This window comes from Populus nigra, chromosome 6 (genome assembly GCF_951802175.1).
Source record: "Populus nigra chromosome 6, ddPopNigr1.1, whole genome shotgun sequence".
NCBI classification, from domain to species: Eukaryota; Viridiplantae; Streptophyta; class Magnoliopsida; order Malpighiales; family Salicaceae; genus Populus; species Populus nigra.
The window spans coordinates 10,573,459-10,599,725 of record NC_084857.1 but is presented as its reverse complement, the minus strand read 5'-3'; the positions used below and the strand labels follow the sequence as shown (position 1 = coordinate 10,599,725).

The window sequence follows — 26,267 nt, the reverse complement described above, 5'->3', positions numbered from 1 at the left end:
ATTCAGATCTCAATTTTTAAAATAGATTATGATAAATAAATATATTATTGAGCATGTACAATCCTACCCGTATTTAGATTCCAATATATGATATCTTGAATACCGTATCCGTATATGGCTTCATCGTAAATACAATAAAATACTTTCTAATATGTATGAAATCGATTCAAGCTTGATTTCTTCATAAAACGTGAAAAGGATAACGCTATTCATGACTTGCCGTACACTTTCTTTATACATTAAAAAAAATTAAAAATTGACTAACGAGAGAGACTAATCTGAAAGCTCATGCCATCTCTCTCACTCCCTCCCAAGTCCTAACGATCCAAGTTTATAATAATATATAAAAAATAAAAAAATATCATTTACTTATATAGCTAATTTTTTGCTTTTTATAATCAATTTCGATCTATCTTTTCATAAGAAGGTAATATTTCAATATGCAATAAGTTAGACTAATTATATTTTAAGTTTGAAACATGCATTGAAAAAAAAAGTTAATTGATAAATTTATTTAAAATCAACATCAATGTTAATCATTACTAAAATGAAATAATTATATTAATTTGATTCCTTAAGAAAGTGATTATTTCTATTAATTATTTTTTATTAACATGAATGTCCAGACCAACTTGCACGCATTTCGACTAATTCCACGAGTCTTGAAGTTAACGACCATGTAAGCTTTCAGTGAAAACCCAAGACTTAACTAGTTGAGTTACCCCTCAGGGTTTTTATTAATTCTTTATCTTTTTTTTTATTAACGTAGTTGTTCAAGTCAACTTGCGTGTACCTGAGGGTCAATTTTTTTATTGACCCTCAGGTACACTTGTTCAGGTCAATTTTTTTTCAGTGAAAGCTTGATTCTTTCAATTATTGCTATATCAACTACATCTTTTTATTGATGTAGTTGTTTGGATTAGCTTGCGTATACTTCGACTAATTCTACAGGTCCTGAAGTTAACGACCATGTAAACTTCCAATAATTCTGATATAATTTGAACTCGTGACTATTAAAAAATAAATTCAAAGCCTAATAAATTAAGTTATCTACTTAGAGTTAATTTTTTTTTTTTATTATCAGTAGTTGTTGCAGATAAAAAGTTGGATATAATTAATGATTTTTTGGTATGCTGATATGAAATAATTGATATAGCATATGAATTATTTACTAGAGCCAGGATGCTAAAATCTCTCGTTACTTGCCGACATATTTTTTTTGGACTTGTACTAGTTTGCCAAAACATTTCTTAGACTGTCTTGGATATAATAAAATCTGTGTCTTAGATGTAGCAACTGGACAGAAGAGAAGAGAAGCAAGTACGTAGCGAGAGAGACACCCACAATTGTGCTTGTTTGGTCAAAAGCCCACCATTTCTTTATCTGACAGCTCTCCTCACCTTTTCTACGAGTTCTTTAATGGTTTCCAATACCTAACAAACAAACCCATCTTCTTCCCCCTCCCTCTTTTTTCTCTCAACTTGCTTCTTCTTTCTTCTTCAACATCAAATGGGCACTTCACAAATCTTCATTTCCTTGAAGGGCTTTGCTGGCTCTTAGTAATATCACATACCCCCCCCCCCTCTCTAATTGTCTTCAAGCTTTGTGGAAGTTTCTTCTCCTCTTACTGACATGGGGGTCCAAGCTTTGTGGGTTGCGTTTCTTGTTCTTGGATTCTTGATGTTCCAAGCTCACGTCTTGCAATCACAGAACCTAGCATGCAACCAGAATGACTTGAGCGCATTACAGGAGTTTATGAGAGGCTTACAATCACCAATTCAAGGTTGGGGTACTACCAATTCATCATCCTCTGATTGCTGCAACTGGTCAGGCATCACTTGCTACTCCTCCTCTTCACTTGGTGTAGTAAATGATTCTGTCAATTCTGGCAGAGTGACAAAATTAGAGCTTGTAAGGCAAAGACTGACTGGCAAACTTGTGGAATCAGTAGGCAGTTTGGATCAGCTTAGAACCCTCAATCTCTCCCACAATTTCCTCAAAGATTCACTTCCTTTCTCATTGTTTCACTTGCCAAAACTAGAGGTTCTAGACTTGAGTTCCAATGACTTTTCTGGCTCTATCCCACAAAGCATCAATCTTCCCTCCATCAAATTCCTTGACATTTCCTCAAATTCTTTAAGTGGCTCGCTCCCTACACATATTTGCCAAAACTCTTCAAGAATTCAGGTTCTTGTTTTGGCTGTTAACTACTTCTCTGGTATTCTTTCACCCGGGCTAGGGAATTGCACCACCTTGGAGCACCTCTGTCTTGGAATGAATGATCTCATTGGTGGTATAAGTGAGGACATCTTTCAGCTGCAAAAACTGAAGCTTTTGGGTCTCCAAGATAACAAGCTTTCGGGGAATTTGAGTACTGGTATTGGTAAACTCCTTAGCCTTGAACGTCTAGACATTTCCTCTAATAATTTTTCGGGTACCATTCCAGATGTTTTTCGCAGCCTATCAAAGTTAAAGTTTTTCTTAGGCCATTCTAATTATTTTGTTGGTAGAATACCCATCTCCTTGGCAAATTCTCCCTCTCTCAATCTGCTTAATTTGAGAAATAATTCATTTGGAGGCATTATTGAACTGAATTGTTCTGCCATGACTAATTTGTCATCTCTTGATTTAGCTACTAATAGTTTTAGTGGGAATGTGCCTTCTTATCTTCCTGCTTGTAAGAATTTGAGGAATATTAATCTTGCCAAGAACAAATTCACCGGCAAAATCCCCGAAAGCTTCAAGAATTTTCAAGGCCTTTCCTACCTTTCCCTCTCAAATTGCAGCATTACCAATCTTTCATCTACCCTTCGAATCCTGCAGCAGTGCAAGAGTTTAACGGCTCTGGTCCTCACCTTGAATTTCCAAGGTGAAGCATTGCCTGCTGATCCTACGCTTCATTTTGAGAACTTGAAGGTTCTTGTTATTGCTAATTGTAGACTCACAGGATCTATACCCCAATGGTTGAGCAACAGCTCAAAATTGCAGTTGGTGGATTTGTCATGGAACAACTTGAGTGGAAATATTCCTTCCTGGTTTGGTGGTTTTGTAAATCTCTTTTACTTGGACTTATCAAACAATTCATTTACTGGTGAGATTCCAAGGAACTTGACTGAATTGCCAAGCCTCATCAGCAGGAGTATCTCAATTGAGGAGCCTTCACCGTATTTCCCATTATTCATGAGAAGGAATGAAAGTGGGAGGGGGTTACAGTATAATCAGGTTCGGAGCTTTCCACCTACTTTGGCACTTAGTGACAACTTCCTTACTGGACCAATTTGGCCGGAGTTCGGTAATCTGACAAAGCTCCATATTTTTGAGTTGAAGTCGAACTTTTTGTCCGGAACTATACCTGGTGAATTATCGGGGATGACCAGCTTGGAGACTTTGGATTTGTCCCATAACAATCTTTCAGGGGTCATACCCTGGTCCTTGGTAGATCTCAGCTTTCTGTCCAAGTTCAGTGTTGCCTACAATCAACTACGTGGGAAGATCCCTACTGGAGGTCAGTTTATGACTTTCCCAAACTCAAGCTTCGAAGGGAATCATCTTTGTGGCGACCATGGTACCCCTCCTTGCCCAAAATCTGACGGACTTCCACTTGATTCGCCCAGAAAATCAAGAAGAAACAAATATGTTATTATCGGAATGGCTGTTGGCATTGTTTTTGGTGCAGCTTCCCTTCTTGTCATAATTGTGCTGAGAGCACACAGCCGGGGGTTGATCTTGAAAAGGTGGATGCTGACACATGATAAAGAAGCAGAAGAACTCGATCCAAGGCTAATGGTTCTGCTGCAAAGTACGGAGAACTATAAGGATCTCTCCCTGGAGGATCTATTGAAATCCACCAACAATTTTGACCAGGCAAATATCATTGGCTGTGGGGGTTTCGGTATAGTTTACAGAGCTACCCTCCCTGATGGTAGAAAGCTTGCAATCAAACGTCTCTCTGGTGACTCCGGTCAGATGGACAGGGAATTCCGTGCTGAAGTAGAAGCCCTGTCAAGAGCTCAGCATCCAAATCTCGTGCATCTCCAAGGTTATTGCATGTTCAAAAATGACAAACTCTTGGTATACCCTTACATGGAAAACAGCAGTTTGGATTATTGGTTACATGAAAAAATCGATGGGCCATCCTCACTAGATTGGGATTCAAGGCTTCAAATTGCTCGAGGGGCTGCAAGGGGGCTTGCATATTTGCATCAAGCATGCGAGCCACATATCCTTCACCGGGATATAAAGTCCAGCAATATCCTTTTAGACAAGAATTTTAAAGCTTATTTAGCGGATTTTGGTCTTGCACGGCTCATGCTACCTTACGATACCCATGTCACAACTGATCTTGTGGGGACATTAGGCTACATTCCCCCTGAATACGGCCAAGCTGCAGTTGCTACCTACAAGGGGGATGTGTACAGTTTTGGGGTGGTTATTTTGGAGCTTCTTACTGGGAGAAGGCCTATGGATATGTGCAAACCAAAAGGATCGCAGGATTTGATCTCTTGGGTGATTCAGATGAAGAAGGAAAATAGAGAAAGCGAGGTGTTTGATCCATTCATTTATGACAAGCAGAATGAGAAGGAACTGCTACGAGCACTCCAGATTGCATGCCTTTGCTTAAGCGAACACCCAAAACTAAGGCCCTCAACAGAGCAGCTAGTTTCTTGGCTTGATAGCATCGACACCGACACCAACACCAACACCTAGCTTTCCTACGTATTACCTGGAGACTCTGGTTTGTACAGCTAGAGATATTCCTTGTATACAATTTAGAAAGTCCATTTCAACCTATTATCGTTGTGTTTGCTGTATGAGTTGATCCTGCTGTAAATAGTACCCACAGGCTTGGGTTCTCAGAGTTTGCTGCTCTCCAGAGCGGAGGAGAGAAAGGGATCTAATCAGGCGAGGAAAAGTAGCTGTGTTACAAGTCTTTACATCGGAAATTAGTTCTCTGTAGAGAAAATTGTTAATTCTCAGACATGCACAAAATAAAGTTTTATACATGCAAATTATCATGGTTAATCATGTTTGTTTTGTGCCCTGTGGTAAAAATTATTTTGCGTTGGTCGACATCATTTGGCTAAGCTTTTATTTTGTTTCTTGAATCCTGACGTGGAGACCTTAGAGACCACGCCAGAGGACACCAGGACAGTTTTAGCTGCAAAGAGAACTGCCTATACTCTGAAGGCCTGTCTGGAAGTATAAGGAAGGATTAAGTTGTTTTTTAAAATGTTTATTTGTTTGGAAGTATTGAAATAATTTTATTTAAAAAAAAATTATTTTTAATATCAATTCATTAAAATAATTTAAAAATATTAAAAAATTTTATTTTGAAATGACTTTTTTTTCTTTAAAAGTTAATGAAAAACCGGTTCGAACACAGTCATGGATAGCAACTGAAAAGGAAAATAAATTTCTATAGTTTTCTGATAACAATAAAGTCCAACTCCCGAGAATATATCGATGGGGAAATCTTAAGAGTTTGTTGAGCTTCATTGGCTTCCTTGTGAATGTCAAGAAATTATTGATTCATTTGTGGTCCATACAATGCTTTCTTCTTGTTTGTTCTTCGCCACTCCGTGGTCTTATTCGGATGTCACCGTGTTTTTGCCTTTCAATGCTATTGACTTTTGGCTTGGTGTTTTCTTTGAAAGCTTTGCTGCTTGACAAGGCTTTTAGGTGTCTTGACATGAGAATTTTTGCCAAAAAACTGCCTTGGTTTAATGGAAATATAGGGACCTCGTTAGTTGTTATAGCTTGGCCATTTCACATAGGAAACAAGAGTAATTGCTCATGTAAACCTTTCGTGAATTTTTGCTGTCTTTATACTATAGTTTGTTCTTGTGGGTTGCCAAGCGTTATCATCACGATACTACACAGTACACACTGCTCGTAGCAATCCACCCTTTTCTTTCTCTTCGTTTAGCAGGGGAGCAGTTCTCCAGCTATGTAATAGCACGTATATTTAGGGTTTTTTTTTTATTATAAAAAACTGGTACAATTATCAAAGTGAGTGCGGATCTTGTTAGGCTACCATTAAGCGCAGGAATATTCTCCTTCGAACCTTGCATGCCTGGTGATTGTGGGTTGGCCAGTCATATAGTTTGCAGAGAGTATTTGCATTGTGCTACCAAAATTACCTAAAACCATAGAGTCAAAAGAAAGGAACACGCCAAATTATTGGTCCGTAGGTACTGCTTATAGACTTTATGTGGTATTTTACAACATTTCTAAAGTTTGACTGTTTCCCCATTTCTTAACCAAATATTTGATTTTGAGCTTGGTCTGGACATGCATGTTTTATCAAGTTGCCGGTCAACTCTGGCAAGTGGGAGGCGGGCTCGTAGCAGGATTCTTTTCTTTCCTCTCAATTTTTTGTTCAGCAGTGGGACTTTGCATCAGATAAATAAAATATTGGAGGGCCAAAAGTAGAACATTGAAATTACTTCACCAACCACCATCTTGCCTGGAAATTAAAGGCGAAAAAAAAAGGGAAAGAAAATGGCGCCTTGCACAGAAATCTCAATACAGATGCCAAAGGAGGGAGGGCCCATTCGGGGAGTCACTCAAAATATGACCACAGAATGCTCCCTTTGCACTGTGAGATAATTGGTAGTGCTAGTAATATTTTACAAGTTCTCTTTTCTTCACCGGTTACCTCTGGCAAATCCCAACTGGGTGCAAAGAACTTTTGGTTTGTTTAGGTCATATTAAATAATTTTGATAGATAAGCACGAACCCTGCAATCAATTCCAGTGCCAGTGGCGCACTAGTTACTATGATGATTTTGACCAATAGAGGTTGCCAGACGTGCAAGAAAATGAACCGCCATGACATGGGATGGATCTACGTTCAATATGTTAAACAAGAACACTTGATGCAAACACAAACCCTTCTGCCAGCAAATGAATCCAAACAAGAAAGGTTTGCTTTTTTACTTCCACTACTAGAAGTGGGGATGCCAAAAGGCCCAAAACCGTTGTCATCACAACGACGGAGAAAGCAGGGCATGTTGCGCTAAGTCCTTGGGTGGCGAAAGCACAATCACAAGTGTCTTTCACAAACCAATGCGTGATGAGTTATTCCATTCAAGCATTTCTTAAGACAACATGCTGTCTAGTCCCTTTACGTGTCCTCTATGCCGAGTTTGATACGACACCCATGCCTTGGCGTCGATATAATGTCATTATGGTCATTGAATTTGCTATTTTATTCAAATATAGTGTTCTTGATGGCTATCGGCATGATACCAATTTGTAAACTTTAGGTGTTCTAGACTTCAACCTATGCTGGAACCTATACCCATCCAGAGAAAATAAAAAAAGAAAAAGAAAAGCTCCATTAACTGGTTCACGAAATAGGAGCACCAGGCATGTCCTCGTCCAATCCTTTTACTGAGAAAAAGGCAGCACTGAAATCAAAGCCACAATCTCCAAAAAGTGTTTTGACACCACAAAGCATGAGTGAAGTAACCACTGACAACAAAATGCTTCAAGATTTACTAGGAACCTCATTTTACAAATCCTCGAATCTGCCTTCTTTTAGCAAGTTTCCTAATTAGGAAGACTGGATGAAAGGATTTTCCAGACAAAAATTCTCATGCCTTTTCCTGAAAAATTCTTTAGTGGAGTCACTGGTCTTACATGAGCTACAATAGAGTGCCTCCCTGGCTCTGTTGCCAACCTGATCTGATCAGTTTATCTTGCGAGAGCTGGGGATTTGCAATTAACACTCATTTTCTTCACAATATCATCACAAGAAACTCGAAAGTCTTCACCTCCTCATCCGTGTCTCCATGGCAATACGTTGTTCATTTCATTTTACGATTTTCTTCCAATAGTAATGCCAAAATTCAAACATTTAAGATTTAATGTAAAATCTATCCGCTGCATTTAAAGCCTTCGAACTCAGAATCCTTAATCTAAAGGATCCAATTATCCAATCCAGTAAAAACAAAGAACAGGGATTCTAATTCCAATTCATTAAAAGTGAATGCGACAGCCTTGAAGATCGAGAACACAGGGTGTGAAAATGTGATGCCCGGGCATCTGTAATTTCAACGCCAAGGAAAATAAGAAGATGGCTGCTGACAAAACTAGTTGTAGCACTGACTTGAGAGGAAATTATTCATCTAGTCAGAAAGTAGAGGTGAAGTCTAGAATACACGTTCTGGGATTCAAGAATCACGAGTATATTACAAACAGAACTTAGTGAATAACTGTTACGAACATGTCAGAAAAAAAAAACAGGAGATGAAAATGTACATGAATCTTAAAAGTAAACTACAAATTGACTAATGCAATCAACTACATCTAACGGGAAACAGATCGGCATGCTGAGAGTAATGAATATTGCAGCATGAATAGCAAAGCTTTTGCTTTGAATCCTACGAAAGAAGTCCATAAAATATTCCTAGGAAAAAAAACTTTGAAACAAACGATCCTTACCTTGTGAAAAGTGTGAAATACACATCTGAAATCTGAATCATGAATCAAAGGCATGTTTATCTTAGTGAAAAATCGATAGCAAATATTCAAATTTAAAACGTACTCCAAGAATTTTTTTTAAAAAATAATGTGAAAAAGCTATAACCAAGCCTAGAAGCATTTCCACGGCCATGATTTCTTTTTTCAAAATTAAGTCTGATCATTTCAGGCAATTTTTAGAAATAAATTATTTGGCATATTCTCCATAGATCACCCTACCATGTAACAGTCACCATTTAACTCGTTTATTTTGCAGTTCCAATTGGAAATTTAGAAGAATGACTTGTTCTGAATGCTCACCGAGTAAACAGCTTTTGATGATTGAATACAAACATAAAAGCTTGCAGACAGATACAAACACGCCTGTATTTACGGAGGGAAGAATTTGATTTCAATCAATAACAATATCACTTTGGATTTCCTATTCAGCATCCACGAAATCAAAATCTTACGACCAATGAGCACTCATAACATGATGACATCTTTTAACATAAATGGAACACTATCTCAAGAAAATTAGTATTAAATATCAGGCATTGGACTCCATGTCATCTTCTATCTCACGCACAGCTTGAAGGGGACCACCACCAAACATGTAGCCACTGTCCGAGAGATTATTTAGAGGACCATTTCCAAATAAACATACCTGTGGCTCAGTCTTATTCAAGCAGTCCCACTCATCATCAGACAGAGACCAACTAAAAATGTCTATGTTTTTCATTATGCGATCCGACTTAAGGCTACAAGGTAAGACACTGGTGCCTCTCTGCATTCCCCACCGTAAAATAACCTACAACAGATATACACTCAACCTGTCAAGCTACATGAAGTAATGCAATACATTTCTTTTAACTCTTTAATGAATCATAAAATCGTGTTTGCTAGTCAAAACCATGTTAATTTTATTTGAGCTTTAGGTACACTGTCCACTTTCTCATCAGACTGGCCCTTTTTCTCGTTGCAGCAAAAATCCGGAAAGAGTTTCACATTTTGCAGTGGCCACCTGAGTCAGATTCCAAAAGTCACCAGGGGTATTGGTGTGTGTTTTTATATACATATACTTCGCCTCTAGTTGGATATCAGAGTGAGAAAAAAACAACATTAATAATTTAAAAATCCTACAATTGGTTTGGGGGTGAATCTGTCAAGAGAGTTGGATTTGAAACAGAACTGCACTTTCTGAACTTGAGAAGAAATTGGAAAATACAAAAGGTCAGCAAATGCAAAGGAGAAGAGAGCAGACGAAATAATAGGATGACAATCACATAAAAATGCTGACTAAAGCAGCCATAACATGAACATTTTCGAGGGGAGGGGGGAGCACTACCAGGCAAGGTTGTGCAAGGAACAAAATATTTTATTTTTTTTCTGAAAAAGAAGAAGAAGAAATACCACCATATCAATAATATCAGAAAAGAGCCACCACACAATACAGAAAAAGCCTTATGCATGCACAAATTGATTACTGGAAGAAAATTGATCTAATAATAACAATAAAAAGCCTGAGCTATGAATTAAAAAGGAAAATCTTTCAGTAATTAGCCTATCTTCAGCTGCAAGTAACTTTCAATTTGTTTTTTCAATGAACTTTTACAAAAAATAGACCATTTTAGCAATGGTTTTGAAGTTATGATATCCTGCAAACCAAAAAGAACTAAATGCTTATGTTAACTTTAAAAAATGAGTTTCAGCTAGTTAAGATGGTCACTAATGAGATTTATAACAACTCGCTGTCCATGCCCTGTTCCAACATGAAACAGATGCCTATCATAAATGACATACAGAAAATAAAAACAAGACGAATACTTGAGATCATCTGCAGGTGCTCAAATTATACTTTAGAGCTCCATGAATTACAAGATAATTACTTCAAACCACCTTTGATTTAATTGATGGCAGTTGACCAAGACAAAAATACAGTGACCTGATAGTGTAAACTGGCTCCGAGAACAACAATGTTGAACCCTAAGAAAAAATTACTATACGGGGGCCTTTATGCTCCTTTCATCTTGTTGGATGAACATGTTTTACTTGGATTAAAAGTAAGGCAATTGGTGCTCATCCAACTTGAATCGATGGAAGCAAACTAATTACTTGGATGAACATGTTTTGCTTTATCTTTTTCAACAATATATCAGAAACTTTTTCTCAATTCAACTTAATGTTTAACCAATTTTGAAAATCATAGCCCGAACCATTTCCAAGGTGTGGTTTTCACAATTAGACCAGGGACCAAATAGTGCATTCATAAAGAGGAGATCAGAATATAAAAGCTCATATTAAGGCTGAAAAGGAGGTGATCAATTTTAATGAAATAACATTTTGAATTGCACTCTTGTGTTTTCTGCACTCCCTCCATTCTCTTCTGCTCTTTCTTCTCCCATTTTCTCTTCATGTTTTTTTTTATATTAATGAACATAATTTACAGGAAACATCAAACAGGTTTCAGAGCTAAAACTGTAAGAAATAATCCAAATGATCATGGAACTTTCTCAAACCTGCTACAAGAACAGGAACCATACTTTGACCCTTAGTGATACTATAACAACACACAAAACAATATATAGATAGCTTTAAGTCAATTTTCAATTTTCTTAAAATCTGATCCATATATTGCAGGATGAGGATAAGTCCACACTCTTGAACAGAAATGATTCATGTGCAGCATATCAGTGTACCGGGGATCAGAAGAATATTAATTTTCATTACTTGCAGTCTTGCACAAGAATCATTAAATTTCAGAATCCACCTTTTATTTGTCAATATCTGTTAAGACTAGTTTGGCATTCAATCCTATGTTGGAAATACTTCTTAATATTTGTAAATCTTATTTTAGAAAGAAAAAACCATTAATGATCATCGTAGTTTTAAAAAACATAAATATCAAACTTTTAGATATATTGTTTGGGTATTACAGGGATAATAACAAAATATGAGCTTATTGGAAGAAATGTGAACTTATTGGTCATAATGTTTTTGAAAATGAACTTATTTGTACTTTTCCCTACTCAATTTTAAGACCCATGCAATTCATGCTCAATTAAATGAGGCCTGGAACCTCCAGGCGTATCCCTTAACAATCTGAGGAAGCAAAAGAAGTCCTCACAATTATGCGCTGTCAGCATCTTTTCTCTAGTTTTCAGGAACCAATTCAAGAAAAAAAAATCTCCCCTAGTTTTCAAATCTGACCTTAACATTAACATTCCGATAAGCACATACATATTCTTAGTCAGTATATCCAGGTGTTCTATCACTAACAAAAATATTAGCACTGCAGATGGCATTTGATATCCAGAAACAAGAGAATTGCAAAATTCTAGACAGACTCATGGATGTGCCAGTGGAAGTTACAAGGAAAACACATTAATTAAATCAATTTGAAGTTGGTTTCAAAAAGTCTAATCTACAATACCTTCCATTCATATCTGAGAAAACCTTCATATTCTCAGATTCTGGGGCAAAAGAAAATAGTGTATACAGGTGGCTACAGCTATTTGAGGCAAGCATTGTATCAACAAAAAACATCAACATAACATGTAGGATTAAAGGAATCAGCATGACAGATATAAGAAAGGGGTGGAAAACAGAGTAAAACATTACCTGTTCAGGTGTCTTCTTGTGTCTTTCTGCTATCTCTGAGACAACACACAATTTCAGCATGGGCCCATGTACTGATCTTGACCTCCTGAATGATATGCGAGGAGTGCCAGGTTCATCTTCCCCTGATCCGCTATCAGACGGTCCAGGGCTCCATGTGGGAACCCCTAATGGTGTGTGAGCAGATACATGAATACCCTTCAATTGACAGAACTTAACCAGTTCTTCTTGCCTCCAAAAAGGATGCAACTCAACCTAATAAAACTACTAAATCAATCAAGAAACTCACATTTGTGGAAAAATCTTTATTTACAATGAAAAAACAGTGAAGAAAAAGAATGGGAATAACAATAAAAGATAAATTACATGAAAAACTGTTTTATTGTAAACATTCACTGTTGTCATCTCATGACATGCAACAAAAGAGAGTCAATGGAGAGGTATGAGACAAGATACTAAAATGAGTTCTCATTTTATGAGAATAGGATGTCTTTAGGGAAAATCAGCATGGCAGGCTTGAATCAAACTCTTCTTAACCTTAGAAATGTTGAAATCTCAACCATACGTCATTTGTGATGAAATCTCAACCATATGTCATTTGTGAAACATGTCACTCTTTTATTCCTCTCTAAACTATTTCTACTTAGCACCAAATCATAGGCCAACCTTAAAGCTTTCTATCATCGTTGCATCATGAATCCCTCATTTTCAATAAGACAACCTTTTGGGGTCATTCTAAACAATTTGATTCTATCTAAATCCTCTTGCTGTTATACTGAATGCAAAGCATTGACATATCACCAACTAAACCATACATCCTAATTTATTATTATTCTGCCCAGCAAGAATTTATCTCTTCATATACTAACTGCCACCCTCGCTTGTTATGAAGTTTGAGCTCCCTAGACAAATCCTCCTTCCTCGACTCTTTCTATCTCGTTATATATTTTTGTGTATGCAACATTGCATCTTCTAACTTCCCATTAATTAATGTGTCATTTAAAAGTTTTACGATAAGAAGGAGAAGATGCACAGGTTCTAAATAATTACTCGTAGATTCACACATTTTAAGAAATAAAATGCTACAACAATTCAAAAGTAGTGTGCACTAAAAATCTCCAATAAAAGACCATCACATATCAAAGGGGAGGCAGATATGAAATTAGATGTGCAACTGAGATCTACCGATGACATCCTGCAGATATAAAATTAGAAGGCACGGAATGCTATATACTATATTGACGGTTCAAAGAAGTTCAGAAGAGGAAACAGGCTGTTTCAAGTTTGGACTCAAGTGTAATGCGAAACTTAAAAGAAAGACGCATTGGATGGTGATGGTGGCTTCGGAAAGTCCCATTTCAGGCCATCTTTAGATCCAAGAAAATGGTTCTCTTGATGGAAGGAGTAGAACATGAATCTGCTGTTTTGAGATAGTTGTTGGTCTTTATTTATTAGAAAGGAGGAGGTACACATTTGTCTAAATCAATAAAGGAACAACCTGTTATGAAAATCTGTTCAAAATGGATAGCAGAAGTTAATAACAATGATGAGCCAACCTGATTGACAGCAGGCACCACTTTCGCAAATTTCAGCAGCTCTTTGATCTGCTGGACACTGAAATTGCTGACACCGATAGCTCTCACAAGACCCAAGTCAACAAGAGCTTCCATGGCTTTCCATGCTTGCTTCAACCGATTCAAAAACTGCCTATGCTCACTCCCCGACTTCGAAGGAGGATCAGTTGCATCACCAAAAGCCGAGCTATCAGGCCAGTGCATCAAATAAAGATCCAAATACGAGACTCCAAGATTCTTAAGCGAAACCCTCACATAATTTTCAATTTTATTAAGGGAATTCATAGTACAGTAGAGCTTAGAAGTCAAGAAAACATCCTCCCTCTTCAGTGAAACATTGAATGCTTCGCCCAGTGCTTCCCCAACTTCAATCTCGTTCCCATAAAGATGTGCACAGTCTATATGACGGTAACCAACAGACAGGGCAGTTCTCACAGCTTCAACGCAGAGGTCACCACCACTCTGCCATGTTCCAAGTCCAATGGCAGGGATTTTGGCTCCTGTGTTCAGCACAAAGTGACTTCCTACTACCCCAGTTTTCCCTTTCATTTTTTCAATCTTGTTTCAACCAACAAAGAGTCTACAAACCAAAAACCCAGAAACCAAAACTTGAAGGATGCAACAACTCAATCCAAATCCAACAATATAACAAGTAGGAACTGGAGAGATTGTAAAATCCAAAATCTTAGGAATGGATATGGAGAGTCAAACAAGAACCCATGGATCAACTAATACAAAAAAGAAAAACCCAGTTGAAATGGAATGGAATCAAAATCATCCAAGCAAGAAGAACAACAAATCATTCTCAATCGAAAAAAATAGTTGACTAAACAAAGCCCACCTTGTGTTTGTCAATTTACCAGTTAAGAGGAGGAAATTCAATAAAGAACACAGTAATTCCAACACGAAGTCGCAAAGACTAAAACAATACAAGTAAATAAAGACTCGGATGGATAAATGCCTTTGTTTAATAGTTAGCAAAATGCCCCGGGTCTGGTCGTGGTGGTCAATAACGGCGCCAAGAAAGAGCACCAAAGAAAACCAACTGCACCAAAACCCACCAACTTTTTTTTTTTTTTTAAAAAAAAAAGAAAACATCCACATGCTTAGCTGTGCTGTAAAATCAATATGCTCCAGCAGGAATGCATGATACAAAAAAAAAATCAATAAATATGCAAGTATGCTTAACATATTACATTTCCTACCAAAACAGTCTTCTTTCTCTTAAGAACGATTTTTATTTTTTATTTTTTATTTTTACAAACGTAATTGGAAGGGAAGCGATATCCCATCATACCTAGATTACATAAATAGCCAATGCCAATTAATTCATGAACTTGGGGGGAGAGTGGTGAATAAGAAATGAAAAATAACCAATTTTTTTATTTTTTAAACTGTTAAAAATGAATAATTCTGTATTGGAAATATTCTATCAGAAGAAAAAATGATAACAAAAACTTGAATCTAGATTATTTGGATTTACATTTTTCATTTTTCACAAGTTTGATTCCCTTTCGTTCAATTGAGTTCTGAAAACGCAAACAAAATACGGTATTGACGGGAGAAACATTGATGCATCCAACTCGCATTAACTCATTGACGGGAGAAACAATGGAGAGCAAACCGGATTACATGTTTCTTGTTTTCTTAAGTTTCATCTATTTCGCTTCTTTAGCGTGTGTGTATATATATATATATATATATATATATATATATATATATATATATATATATATATATATCACATCAAAACAATTTAAAAATATATAAAAAAATTAAGTAAAAAAATTCATTTTTTTTACAATCAACGTTTGTAACGCTATTCTAGATCCTAATTTATTAAGTTAAAAGAGGCGTGCCGTGTTGCCTTATGTTTTCTTGAGGAGGCGTGCCGTGTTCCCTTATGTTTTGTATGTTTTGTTTATACCCCAAGCGGAACAGGTAGTCGAAGCTTCACATAAATGATCGAAGAAGTTGTCTCTCGCTAGTGCACAGAACCATCCCTTTCACCCCCGCCGAGGAAACCGCCTCTATCCAATTTCTCTCGGCCCAAGTACGAGAATAATCGGAGTAGTGTTTTGCGTAAAATCACGACTCCATTTTTGAAAGTGATGCATCGGTCGAGAATTCTTTCATGCCCTCACGTATGCAATGACGAAATTGGTATCTTGTGCTGGTATTTGAAAACAATAGGTGATGCTAGTCGTTGTATCCATAAAAAAAACTTCGAACGATGATTTTCATTTCATAAATACTTTTATAAGCAAGTTAAAATGATTGATTTACTTTTGATGGAGACCTCAATCAACAAATTTTGAATGTCACACCTCGTCGACCTCATATTTAATTTGTTGCTGGGTAAATTATTTACTAGAAATATATATAATCCTTGGTAAACTAAGTATGATTATATATGAGTGGATTTTTTTCAATTTTAAGATGAGTGATAATCGCATCATCTTTAGCATTAAAAAGACCATGCAAAAACAAATGAAGACTCGAAATATAATCATTCATATTTCAAGAATCAGAACTGTTAAAACATTAATTAAAACAAATTTTAATAGTTATTCGTATTTAAAAAACACAGTACTTTGGAACTGGTCTCGCCTCTGTTTTTCAATATCTAATGGACTCCCTAGGCTTGATATATTTTCTTTTGAATAATGGGCTTCTTAATGGTTGATAGAACATTAGCCTATAATTGTGTTTTATTGTGTAGAGTTTGTGTTTTAAAGTATTGTTTAAAAATATATTAAATTCATCTATTTTTATAATTTTTTTTGGTTATATATATATATTATTTTGATGGATTTATAATATGTTAACCATTGATTTTTAATAGGTTCTCTACCCAGTAATATACTAAATCTTATCTTCAATTAACAACCCATCTTCTAAATGGATTCAATTAATCAAAAAACAAAATCTTATTGAATGCTGCCAAAATCCCATGTTTATACAAGCTAATTCCATTTAAAAAAAAATGACATCCTTAATCTCAGAAACCAACTTATGCACAATTTCTTTTAAAAAGAGAAAGGTGTTGCTCGTAACTTAGGTAATGTTTGGTATTATGATATGAGTTGTTTTTTAAATTATTTTTTTACTTGAAAATATATTAAAATAATATTTTTTTTATTTTTTAAAATTTATTTTTAATACTAGCACATATAAAAAGAATTGAAAATACCAAAAAATTAATTTCAAAGGTACATAAGGTGGGATTAGAGAGTTTACAAAACTGTGTTATTACGACATGTTGCGGTTTACTGCAACTCAATCTGATCAATGTATACATATACAGATTAACAAGCAGGAAAATTTTTATTCTCTATATAGACACCATGCAATTATTCTATTTGCCCATCCTACCCCAAATAAGCATGCTTCATTTAAACCTGGCACCATTTTTAATTTTTTTCACGATCTCAACCATGTTTAATATTTTCTTTTTTTTTTTTCTTCAAGTGCGATTTCTCTCGTTCCTGTGGCTCTAGACTACAATCACACTCGTATGAACCTGGTTGGCTCTTATGAGCGGTAAATGTTGCCAAGAAAATAACTCAAAACCTACCATTCAAAATGTTGCCAAGAAAATAACTAAAAACCTACCATTCAAAATGTTGCCAAGACCAGATAGGTTGAGCTTGAAACCAAACGGACATCTATCTGCCAGTCAACCTTCATAAATCTATTAACTCCTTTCGATGAGACAAAACTCATCAGAACGGAAATCTTTCAGCTTAATGAATGAATCACAGCCGAGCTTGGAGAAAAAGTGAAGAGAGTCTCCCCGGTTTCTTGCACAGGAAATTTACCAGGTTTGTTCTTTTCCCAGCTGTAGATAATTTTCATGAATGCTTCTTGTAGAATTTGCATGACATATATATGAAACTTTCAAAACTGAAATTTTCCATGAGCTCGATTCATATCTGTCTGCTAACTACAACTTTCTAGAGCAATTAGCTTGATTTTAATGCTTGTTTTGTTTGGACAAACAATTATACATTTTTTTTTATAAAAGATTAGACCTAGGAAAGAACATCCATCCACTCACAAAACTGGGAGAGAACAAAGAACATTTGACGGGTCCAGTATAAGAAACAGCACAAGCCTAAGGCACAACAAACAATTTTCCCACTATTTCTTGTGCATGGTTGCTTGCAAAGTTATAGAAAGAAACAGAGCACCAAGCATAAGACATGCAGCCAGCACAGATTAGAACACTAACTGTAACACAGTCAAGTACTTTGAAGGTCATGCTTTTTCAGCACATACATGGCCTCCTACCATGAACAATTGACATTTTACATTCCATAAAATTAGCTTGCAGACTCCAATATAACAAAAACTCAACTATGGCTATCCCTTGTCTTGTCTTAGTATGATAGGCAATAGCATCTCCAAAGTGAATGGAAGCATATAAGCCATTCTTGAGAATTCCATTCCATCATACACTTACCTCCAATTCTTTTAACGTATGGGATGATACTGTGTGATACCACGTTTTGGAGGCAATTTCCTCAAAATGAAAAGAACCAAAGAAGAAGGTAAAATCTCCACCAGCTGCAAAGAAAACGTTGAAATACAGACAAATCAAAAGCACACACTTAAGAGGTAGATAGATACTATACTTGCGAGCAGTGCAAAAATAAACAGCAGAACCATGTAATCAGTACTCTAAAGCATGCCATAGATACACAACTCACAAAATTAGATAAAGAACAAAAAAAATTGAAAAAATAAAGAAAGAGAGAGCCAAGACATAGAAGTCCACTTCAAACAGGAATCAATGAATAATATAAAGGATGGCAATGAGATAATGAATCCTAGGACCAAAGGCATATCATAAGCATTGTTCTTCGAGAACTTCTAACAACCACCTTTGGATATCCATGAATGCACAGCTGTCATCCATGATTCTATTCAAATTCTGAAAGCATAAAGAATTCTAAGTTCACAAATTATTTTTCACAATCAGATATAATGCCAAGCCACCTCAAAAGTACCATTTGATATAAACATTCTAGCAAAGCTGATCATTCAAACAAGGTACATTTAGGAATACCAAACTCATATCATTTTCAAACACCCCAACATCTATAGATCCAGATATCTTATGTTCATAAACCAGCAAACAATGCAAGCAGCCGAGAATTTCTCCATGTCGTGTGTGTGTGTTTGCACCTTTGACTTTACATATCCCGTGGGGAAACCATTATGGAACAGCCTTTTAAAAAATATATGTTTTGATAAACAAAACATGCCACAAACTTGTGACCACATCACAAACTTACCAAGTAATATATGAAGTTTAGAACCGGATGATCCAACACATCAAGGTCTGCAGCTTTATCAAATGCATTAAAGCACATCTGGAGCATAAGAAAATAGAGTGCAAACTATAGTTAGAGAAACTTCAGTTCTAGACATGGAATAAATTGAGCTTCAGGTCTCAGCAAAATGAATGAGACTTTCAGGGGTAACTAATTTACAATAAACATTGTCATTTAGGATAGCTAAACAGAAATATAGACTCCAATTCTCATGTAAAGGAATGCTAGCAGCAGTCATGGTGACAACTGCTAGGAACACTTGCTCAGTATAAGAGTCCACGTTGCAAAAGAATAGCAAAAGGTATTGGCACAACTGGTTAAACATTGATCAATTCATATTTATCTCCCTCTTAAAAATAAAATAGTACGAAAATTGAAAAGAAAAGGATGAATCCTCTGTGTTTGTCTCAAGACTCCCACTCTTTCCCTCCCCAATCCCTAGCTTCTTTTAATCTTCTTCCAATGTCCCAGACCAAAAACATTTCCCACTATTTAAGTTTCTTTGTCTTTGGTTGATCTCTCTACAAACCTCTCCCTTAAAAGAACTTTACAATTAGAGAAATCAGTTCTTTTTTTTCACGGGTGGATCTATTTGGAATCGACAACATTCATTTTATTTTCAGTTGAGTTCAACATCACCGTTTGATCTGAAGTTTCATTATGCTCAACAAGAACTTTAGCATAGTTCTTATTTGGAGGCTTGATTCATTGTTTAAGCTTGAATGAAACGATGATGCATCTTAATTTGCAAGGTTATTTTAGCAGTTTTAATTTGTAAACTGATCGTCTCTGTGAAGGTTGATGCATCTTAAAGCAGATTTGGAGAAATGTTGATTTAATAGCCAACAGTTTATATCTCAGAAAGAAAACAACGTTAAAATACATGTGTGTGTGTGTGTGTGTGTGTGTGTATTCAAACCAGTTTCCAGTAATGCATTTATAAATTATTGGCAACATGGCTTTTGATTCTGGGAGAGTGTCACAAGCGGCTGTCAAAGTGACTGCTGCTAGCATTCCCCTTCTCATGTAAGCACTTAACTGACCATTTTAAAACTTCTATATCCAATACAAGGCATAATTCCCATATAGTCTCTGGAGAACATGAATATAAACTCACCATAATGCATCTAACAAGGAAGCATGAGAAACATATGGTGGTTACATAGCCAACCTGTTCAGAAGCCAAACAGAAAAAACACTCAATAAATGAAAAACTGAGGACAGTAATGTATTGAAAGAAGAAAACCATATAGTTTGTAAAGGAAAATATTTCCTGCCAAAGCAGGCGACCCTAGATAGTGGAGTCTCAGGGTAGATGCATAATAAGAGATTTAAATGAGTTTAGATTGTACATCTAAGTTTGAGGATCTTGTTTAATCTGAATCATTGAATAAACACTTTGGTTAACTGAGAGTTTAACACATCATGGAGCCATAAACTCTGGCTGCTAGATTTACAGGACAGCACTTTCTTAATATAATTACCTCTTGCAATTTCTTACGCCTCCCTTTGGATTCCACAGGGAATCGCTGCAACATTAAGAAGAGCCTGCCACAAGATGACAATTCAGAGTACAGATTCTTACATAAGAAGCGTATCTTCTAGGAGAACGAAAACCAAGCAAAAAGAGAAATCAAAGGTACATGCTAAAAGGCTATCACATACAAGTTCATCATATTGCATAACTATGCAAACACAAACTATTGCAATTAGAAGAAAGACAGCACAATAAGTATAGATAAGTATGCAACCACTGGCATCCTCATAAGACTTTTGAAGTGGCCCCAAGTAACTAACACTTCATCTCAGCCCACTTCATGAAAAACAGAACAACGATTGGACTCATAAAGGATCCAGTTTATGAACCTTGACCCTAGAAGTAAGATGATCAAAGTGCACTACATGAATAGCATGAGGATCATAACAATAGGAGACATCATAGAAAAGTCGGATGATCTTGCTAACCAGATCTGAGTGCAGCAGCAGAGATGAAGGAATCCCCATCCCTCCTTTTTTTTTTTTTTTTTTGAATGTTAGTGTCCCACTTCCTCCAGAGGAAGCAGGAGAGTCAAAAAAGATAGCAGGTGGGATAGGATACAGATAGCATCTGATTGCCATGACCCAATATGATTTACTGAGCAGTGGCTGAACTCCCACCAAGTAGAGTGAAACATGAAAAACTGACACAACTTAAGCAACAATCAAAACGCCTAAAATATTGCTCCAGCAGGGTCCCTTTATTAGAAAATTCCACCAGAACTTGCTCAGAGGAAAATCCCATTCCATCAGAGATCAAAATAAATTGCAGTGGGCACTTGCTATGAAATCTTATAAGAACTCCAGTGGCTGTTCTTTTCTACTTTTTAGAAAAAAAAAGGTGCTGTCAACCTAACCAACCTCCACCAAAAAGTAGCAGCTAACTACAAATCCATTTTAGACCTGGAATAAATCTACTTTTGAGCCTCATTCCAGGTTAAGGGAATAGTGAAATGACACAGCATTGTCATGGATTTGGCATGTCATTTAACATGGAGCTGAAACTTCCAGATGAAATGATGTCACAAGGAAATAGCAGTTGACAAGTTGAACAGTTGCATTTTAATGGATATCTGAACCTATACCGATTAAAGCAATGGATTGGCCAAACTGCCAAACCAAAAGTAGCTGACACTATTTGGTGTCAATGCAAGAATGATACCATAACCAATGGAAATCCACTACTTTGAGTGTCATAGACAGCAATTTAGTACTGGGAAGTTAAAGTGGTGTCCATGGCTTTATAGTATTCTGATAAACTAATCTGTTGCCATTTGCATACTTTGGGGTTCAATCCAAGCCCGCCTATAGCATTCGCAGAGTGAAAATATACAATTTATAATTTTTCCTAGTGCTAACACCCTATATGAATTGCTGCGTGTATTCATCTTGATCATGCATGAAGAATATATGCAATAAGAAAACAAAAGTGGATTACCTTCCACCATAGAGTAGAAAACCAAGAGCTGCAAACAAAGACACACCTGCCAAGGATATCAATGTTAAGAACAAATTGTCTGAATTACCACTAGAGAATTACCAATAATGTAGAGAAGTTCAGGGTGTAAAGTAAAGAACCTGCAAAGAACACCTTTGATAGGATGGCAACAGTTGGAATAGTTTTCCAAGCCAACACCAGCCACATAGCAATCTGGAATCGATTAAATCAAAGAATCAAAGTTGAAGCTAATATGTTGCGGATCATACTGGTCAATTTGCAAAGGGATCAATACAGCAATAACCAGTGTACCCATAGAAAGAACCAACAAACAGACACCGGGCATGCAAAGAATTTGGCAAACAGTCATGCAATGACTGAACAACTTCAAAGGGTATAATGAATAGATAGTGCATAATGCATCACACAAAATTCTCAATCCTTCAACGAATCTTAGGAATGCTGCTATGCAAAGGAAAGTGGTGTTAAGAGCCTGCAAATGTCATGTCATTATGATTGACCTTCACCAACTCAGAATTTTCAGACAATGGAAAACCAGCTGATAGGACAGTCTAGCATGCTATGCTAGGTTTGCAATAGCTAAAGCTATCGCAGGCATAACCATGGCCAGATATAATAGTTGAAATGAATGGCAAGTTAGTACAAAAGCACCATGGCTTAATCTAGTTTGCTTACATAAACTTCAAAGTGAATTTTTAAAGTACTTGAGTAAAAGAAAAAAGAAACAGAAAATTGTTGTCAGGTTCTGGAGCATGTGGTTGTACTTAAATATGCAAACAATGAGAAACCGAGCAATTTTGAAATTCTCTTTGGAGGAACCTAGAAGCCAGTAAGGTATGCATTTAGAAGTTTTTTCCTGAGCTAGGTGCTTGTAAACCACTAGCTTTTTTATTTCACATCATGGCTCTATATAGAAACTGTAGCATTTTATTATGGCTTATACAAGCATCCTTTGAAAGAGAATGCAACTGTGTGTAAAAGCAATTAGTAATTGGCCTGCAGTGCATACAGCCATACCATGTGGATGTTTGATGCATCATTTCACAGATTCACTGGCAAAGAATATGATAAAGATTTTTCTGGAAACCACTGATAAAGATTATTTTCTATTCTCCCCTTTTATTTCTGCTCTTTGCAAAGTTTAGTTTTCTTATTGCTCTAATGCAGCCCTTCACTAATTTTTAGCCTGTAAAACAACAAATGCTCTGAATTCTTCTGAGTACTTTTTCTTTACCAAACCCAACAAAATTGAAATCAGCCATAATAGCCTCAAATTCTTGCTGATGCAAACACACCCAATGTCTTAGTTTATCTTACAGCTTCTACTGCATCAAGCAGTTGGCATCGGACAAAGTTTATAGCTTATATCCCAACATAAGATGTAAAACCAGAAAGGCATCTCCAGAAGGGACACTCGTTCCACTAATGGGATGAGAAATGGAGACCACAATTATTTTTTCCATGTATCTGATTCTGAATAATTAAAACATTAATAATTAAACAGCACTTTGGCAAATAAGGTAAAGAAGAAAAGTATCGCCTTTGCATGGAAAAGAAGAAGTATTTACACTGGTCATCCAAATAATCTAAATTGCACTATCTTGTATATACAAAGTTACTGTGAGGTCATCTTAAGAACATTCCTGATTAAGGGTTTAACCTTAACACCCACTTCAATAACATTTGAAAAGATTAGCTAAATACGGGAGAAAAACTGCAACAATATTACAGTACATAACATTCCTTGAATGAAGCTTACTAGCTTTCACATAGAAAGAATTTGACTTTCAATCCTCCCCCTTCACTTGGATTAATAGCAAAAATATGGAAAGAAAATTCACCTGAATGGCATAAACCACCGCATTAATTGTAAAGAAACTTGGCCTGAGTCCATCAGTAGATACCGCACGTGCCTGTTTAAAATATGTCAAGTCATAACAGATTTGAACCAAACATAAAATTGATAAACTGAACTGCCAGCGAAACTCAACCTGGTAGTAAATCTCTGCCCAGAACAGAACCAGAAGCGCATATGTGGTGAAGAATGCCAGACTTGGGAAATCAAGGAAGATATGTTGCAAAATCTTGAGTAACAGAAATGATCAAGTTTACCGATTAGTAATCATTGTAAACCAATTAAGTTATAAATGAGAGGGGGGGGGGGGGATGTAAAAGTCGAGCACCCCCATACCGGTGGATGGATGCTTTCTACATTCCGGCGAAAAACAAATAGTAGACATCGAACTGCCATACAGAAGAAGAAGAAGAAGAAGAAACCTCACTCAACATAACATAATAAAATCACAATGGAAAGCATATTTGTTTGCTTTGAGAATATTGAAATACAAACCCCCATTCACGAGGAAGTTGAGAAAATGAAAAACCTTCTGCGTAGTCCAGCCATATTCCGGAACTCTCAATTGTATCCTTATCAATTGAATCTAAAAATACAATCAAACAAATTCAAATTCCCTGCCTCTCCATCCATCAATTTAAAACCCTAGAAATTCCTAAAACTCATCATTCGCGTGCATAGATTAACAAAAGATAGATGACATGGTGCTAATTTAATACAGACATTAACAGAAAGAGAGGAAGGTGTGGCGAATGTACAAGAGCAACGGCGGCGACGAGACCGTAGAGGGCGGCTAGGACATGAAAGATGCGATCTTGCCAGAACGGTGATTCATTAATATCGTGCCACCAGCTCGAGGCCTCTTTCAATTTGAAAGAAATCACCGTCCCGGCCATTTCTGCTCCGCTGCTGCCTTTATCCATTACTCCACGGAGATATTGATTTATGCCGATTGTTTTTTTTTTTAATCAAATTGAAAAGGAGAAGGAAATAAGCAACTCGATTTTTCTTTTTTTTCCTTCGATTAATTCTTGTTAGGAGCTGAGAATGGAATCTGATCACGTTATTTTGTTTCGTTTTTTCGGATTATTTTTGTTTTTATTAAGAAGAAGTTTGCTATAAAGAAAATTGTAGTGAAAAACCGCCGACAAAAAAAGAAAAGAAAAGAGAAAATAGGTGGGAAAATAGAGGTGATTGATTTTAGGAGGTTTTTTTCTGGAAAATACGCCTTGTACCGCACTGGCTGTCGCCGGTGGTATTTGGATGAGTTTTTGGATTTAAGACGCGTCATTCTAAGCTTCGGCTGATTTGGCACTCTTCGCCCGCACCACGTGCCTCCAACTCATATATCTTCTTCTGGATTAATAATTGCACGCTAAATCTCACGTTGATTATCCGCAATTAATAAACTCTTTTGTTTTTTATTTCAAAAATATTTTAAAAAAATTAATTTTTTTATTTTTTATTTTAAATTAATTTATTTTTTTAGTATTTGTAAATCATTTTTATGCACTATATTAAAAATAATTTTTAAAAAATAAAAAATATTATTTTAATATATTTTAAAATAAAAAATATTTTAAAAAACAACTACAACTCTAATTACCTAATATATCAGATCTAATTTATCCAATTTCTTGTTGGGGCGGGAGCTCGATGTTAAAAAAAATTATGACGCCGTTGAACTTATGAATTTACTCTTCTTCTAGTATTAATAATTAATTGCACGTTAAATCTTACATTGATTATCCACAATCTTAGTGTCGACCGGGTATAATTAATCCACTTTCTTGCTGGGGCTGGAGCCCTGTGTTTTAAAAAAAAAAAAAAACTCGGTTGAACTTGTGAATTTACTCTTAACTCCGTCAAAATGGTGTTGTAAAGTTATAAAAGTAGATATATGCTGGCTTGTGTCTTTTCCTTTTGTTGTGCTCTCTTCTTCCTTTTGATGTTTGTTGATGTTATTGTTTCCTTCATGGTTCTTCGGTTTTTCTTTCTGTCTAATGGTGTTGTTTTTTTGGTATAGTCTAATCTATTGATTCGGAGTTTTTTATTTTATTTTTATCATGGTAAAAACATTAATAAAATAAAACAATCCACAAAATATGTTTTAAAAAATTATATGATTTGACAAGTTACAAACCTTATATACAACTTGCCCGAGTTATAACCCCCCATGTCCTCCATTCCCCACATCCACCATGCCTCGAACACGTCGCTACCCAAAACCCTACTACTTTTACCCCACCGCAACATACCCCCTTGGCCACCGCAAGATCATCTCCTCTCTCTCCCCACCACAACAAGCTTTTCCCTCTCTCGCAATGTAAGTTGACCTCTTGATAAACAGTGTCTCAGTGATAGGATGCAAAGGGGCGGTTGATAAAGATGATATATGTGGTTGAGTATTGGGATGCATGC

At 36.2% G+C, this 26,267-nt stretch overlaps 3 protein-coding genes and 1 long non-coding RNA gene across 5 annotated transcripts; 2 read left to right on the top strand and 2 right to left on the bottom strand.

Annotated features, from left to right (window-relative positions):
- Positions 1 to 1,311: 1,311 nt before the first annotated feature.
- Positions 1,312 to 5,025, top strand: LOC133696479 (phytosulfokine receptor 1-like). The gene has a single exon (XM_062118669.1). It carries the CDS (start codon positions 1,633 to 1,635, stop codon positions 4,705 to 4,707), a length of 3,075 nt encoding a protein of 1,024 aa, XP_061974653.1. The 5' UTR covers positions 1,312 to 1,632; the 3' UTR covers positions 4,708 to 5,025.
- A 3,811-nt stretch (positions 5,026 to 8,836) lies between these two features.
- Positions 8,837 to 14,904, bottom strand: LOC133695912 (NADPH-dependent aldo-keto reductase, chloroplastic-like). 2 transcript variants are annotated; one of them, XM_062117888.1, is made up of 4 exons: positions 13,640 to 14,904; positions 12,087 to 12,338; positions 9,379 to 9,489; positions 9,138 to 9,276 (listed from the first exon to the last, which is right to left on the bottom strand). In XM_062117888.1, the coding sequence occupies exons 1-3, from the start codon at positions 14,204 to 14,206 to the stop codon at positions 9,424 to 9,426; spliced, it is 885 nt and encodes a 294-aa protein (XP_061973872.1). In that variant the 5' UTR covers positions 14,207 to 14,904; the 3' UTR covers positions 9,138 to 9,276; positions 9,379 to 9,423. The 2 variants fall into 2 exon arrangements, with proteins under 2 accessions (XP_061973871.1, XP_061973872.1); XM_062117887.1 differs by lacking the exon at positions 9,379 to 9,489 and having other exon boundaries at positions 8,837 to 9,276; positions 13,640 to 14,898.
- A 2,377-nt stretch (positions 14,905 to 17,281) lies between these two features.
- LOC133696331 (uncharacterized) lies at positions 17,282 to 23,077 on the top strand. The gene is made up of 2 exons (XR_009842656.1): positions 17,282 to 17,481; positions 20,519 to 23,077. It is a non-coding gene; the product is annotated as an uncharacterized LOC133696331 (long non-coding RNA).
- Positions 17,723 to 25,105, bottom strand: LOC133696330 (protein TOM THREE HOMOLOG 1-like). Its single transcript, XM_062118500.1, has 11 exons — positions 24,605 to 25,105; positions 24,342 to 24,432; positions 24,183 to 24,235; positions 23,983 to 24,075; positions 23,833 to 23,904; positions 22,111 to 22,183; positions 21,971 to 22,016; positions 20,481 to 20,544; positions 20,114 to 20,167; positions 18,958 to 19,035; positions 17,723 to 18,226 (listed from the first exon to the last, which is right to left on the bottom strand). Exons 1-11 carry the CDS (start codon positions 24,767 to 24,769, stop codon positions 18,134 to 18,136), a joined length of 882 nt encoding a protein of 293 aa, XP_061974484.1. The 5' UTR covers positions 24,770 to 25,105; the 3' UTR covers positions 17,723 to 18,133.
- Positions 25,106 to 26,267: the final 1,162 nt, after the last annotated feature.